Below are 1,497 nucleotides of genomic sequence, written 5' to 3'. Positions count from 1 at the left end.
CTCTACATCACAGAGAGTGAGAGTGGAGAGATCAGTAATGAGCATGAGGTGAGACAGATTGAGACACAATCCAGGAGAGCAGCAACAGAGGACACAGCCATCAAATGCAATGACATCTTTAGACCTTTACCTGGACAAGATAAAGCCATCAGAACTGTGCTGACAAAGGGAGTCGCTGGCATTGGAAAAACAGTCTCTGTGCAGAAGTTCATCCTGGACTGGGCTGAAGGGAAAGAGAATCAGGACGTCCAGCTCATATTTCCACTTCCTTTCAGAGAAATCAACCTGATGAAGGACAAAACACTCAGTCTTTCAGATCTTCTTCATGACTTTTTCCCTGAAACTAAAGAAATGGAAATATCTAGTGATGAATATAAAGTGTTGCTCATCTTTGATGGTCTGGACGAGTGTCGTCTTCCCTTATATTTTCAAAGAAATGAGATTCTATGGGATGCAAACAAAACAACATCAGTGGACGTGCTGCTCACGAACCTCATTGAGGGGAATCTGCTTCCCTCTGCTCGCATCTGGATCACCTCCAGACCAGCAGCAGCTGATCTCGTCCCCTCTGAGTGCGTCCATCGAGTGACAGAGGTACGAGGCTTCAATGACCCACAGAAGGAGGAATACTTAATGAAGAGGATCAGTGATCAGAGTCTGGCCAACAGGATCATCTCACACCTGAAGTCATCAAGGAGCCTCTACATCATGTGCCACATCCCAGTGTTCTGCTGGATCTCAGCCGCTGTTCTCGAGAAGATGTTGAGTCGTGCAGAGAGAGGAGAGATTCCCAAGACTCTCAGTCAAATGTACACACACTTCCTGATCCTTCAGACCAACATCAAACATGAGAAGGACTATGAGAAGAAGGTGACAGATGAAGACATGATCCTCAAACTGGGGAAGCTGGCTTTTCAGCAGCTTGTGAAAGGCAACCTGATCTTCTATGAGGAAGACCTGAGAGAGTGTGGCATTGATGTGACAGAAGCATCAGTGTACTCAGGATTGTGCACTCAGATCTTCAGAGAGGAGTTGGGCTTGTATCAGGGGAAAGTCTTCTGCTTTGTTCATCTGAGCATTCAGGAACATCTAGCAGCTCTATGTGCACATCTCTCCTGTACAATCAACAACATATATGTGTTTGATCAAACCAAACAAAGGCAGTTGCATAAGATTATTAACCAGAAGAAATATAGTTTATTATCTGAGCTGCATCAGAGACCTGTGGACGAGGCTTTACAGAGTAAGAATGGACATCTGGATCTTTTCCTGTGTTTTCTTCTGGGTCTTTCAGTAGAGTCCAATCAGACTCTCTTACGAAAACTACTGACACAGACAGGAAGCTGCTCCTGCATCAAAGAGGAAACAGTTCAGTACATCATACAGAAGATCAGGGAGAATCGCTCTCCAGAGAAATCCATCAATCTGTTCCACTGTCTGAATGAACTGGGTGATCATTCACTAGTGGAGGAAATACAACAGTATCTGAAATCTGGA

At 44.8% G+C, this 1,497-nt stretch overlaps 1 protein-coding gene across 1 annotated transcript in view; it reads left to right on the top strand.

Moving 5' to 3' along the window:
* LOC107571854 (protein NLRC3-like) overlaps window positions 1-1,497 on the top strand; it is a 2,506-nt gene that overhangs the window by 887 nt on the left and 122 nt on the right. The window contains exon 4 of the mRNA XM_016258239.1: window positions 1-1,450. This exon is cut by the window's left edge and continues 112 nt beyond it. Within this exon, the coding sequence (XP_016113725.1) occupies window positions 1-1,450 (1,450 nt within the window). The remainder of the gene's footprint in view (window positions 1,451-1,497) is intronic.

This window comes from Sinocyclocheilus grahami, unplaced genomic scaffold (assembly GCF_001515645.1).
Source record: "Sinocyclocheilus grahami isolate Dianchi unplaced genomic scaffold, SAMN03320097.WGS_v1.1 scaffold1662.1, whole genome shotgun sequence".
NCBI lineage: Eukaryota > Metazoa > Chordata > Actinopteri > Cypriniformes > Cyprinidae > Sinocyclocheilus > Sinocyclocheilus grahami.
Note: the sequence above shows the minus strand (reverse complement) of the source record. Positions and strands in the feature narration are given on the sequence as shown.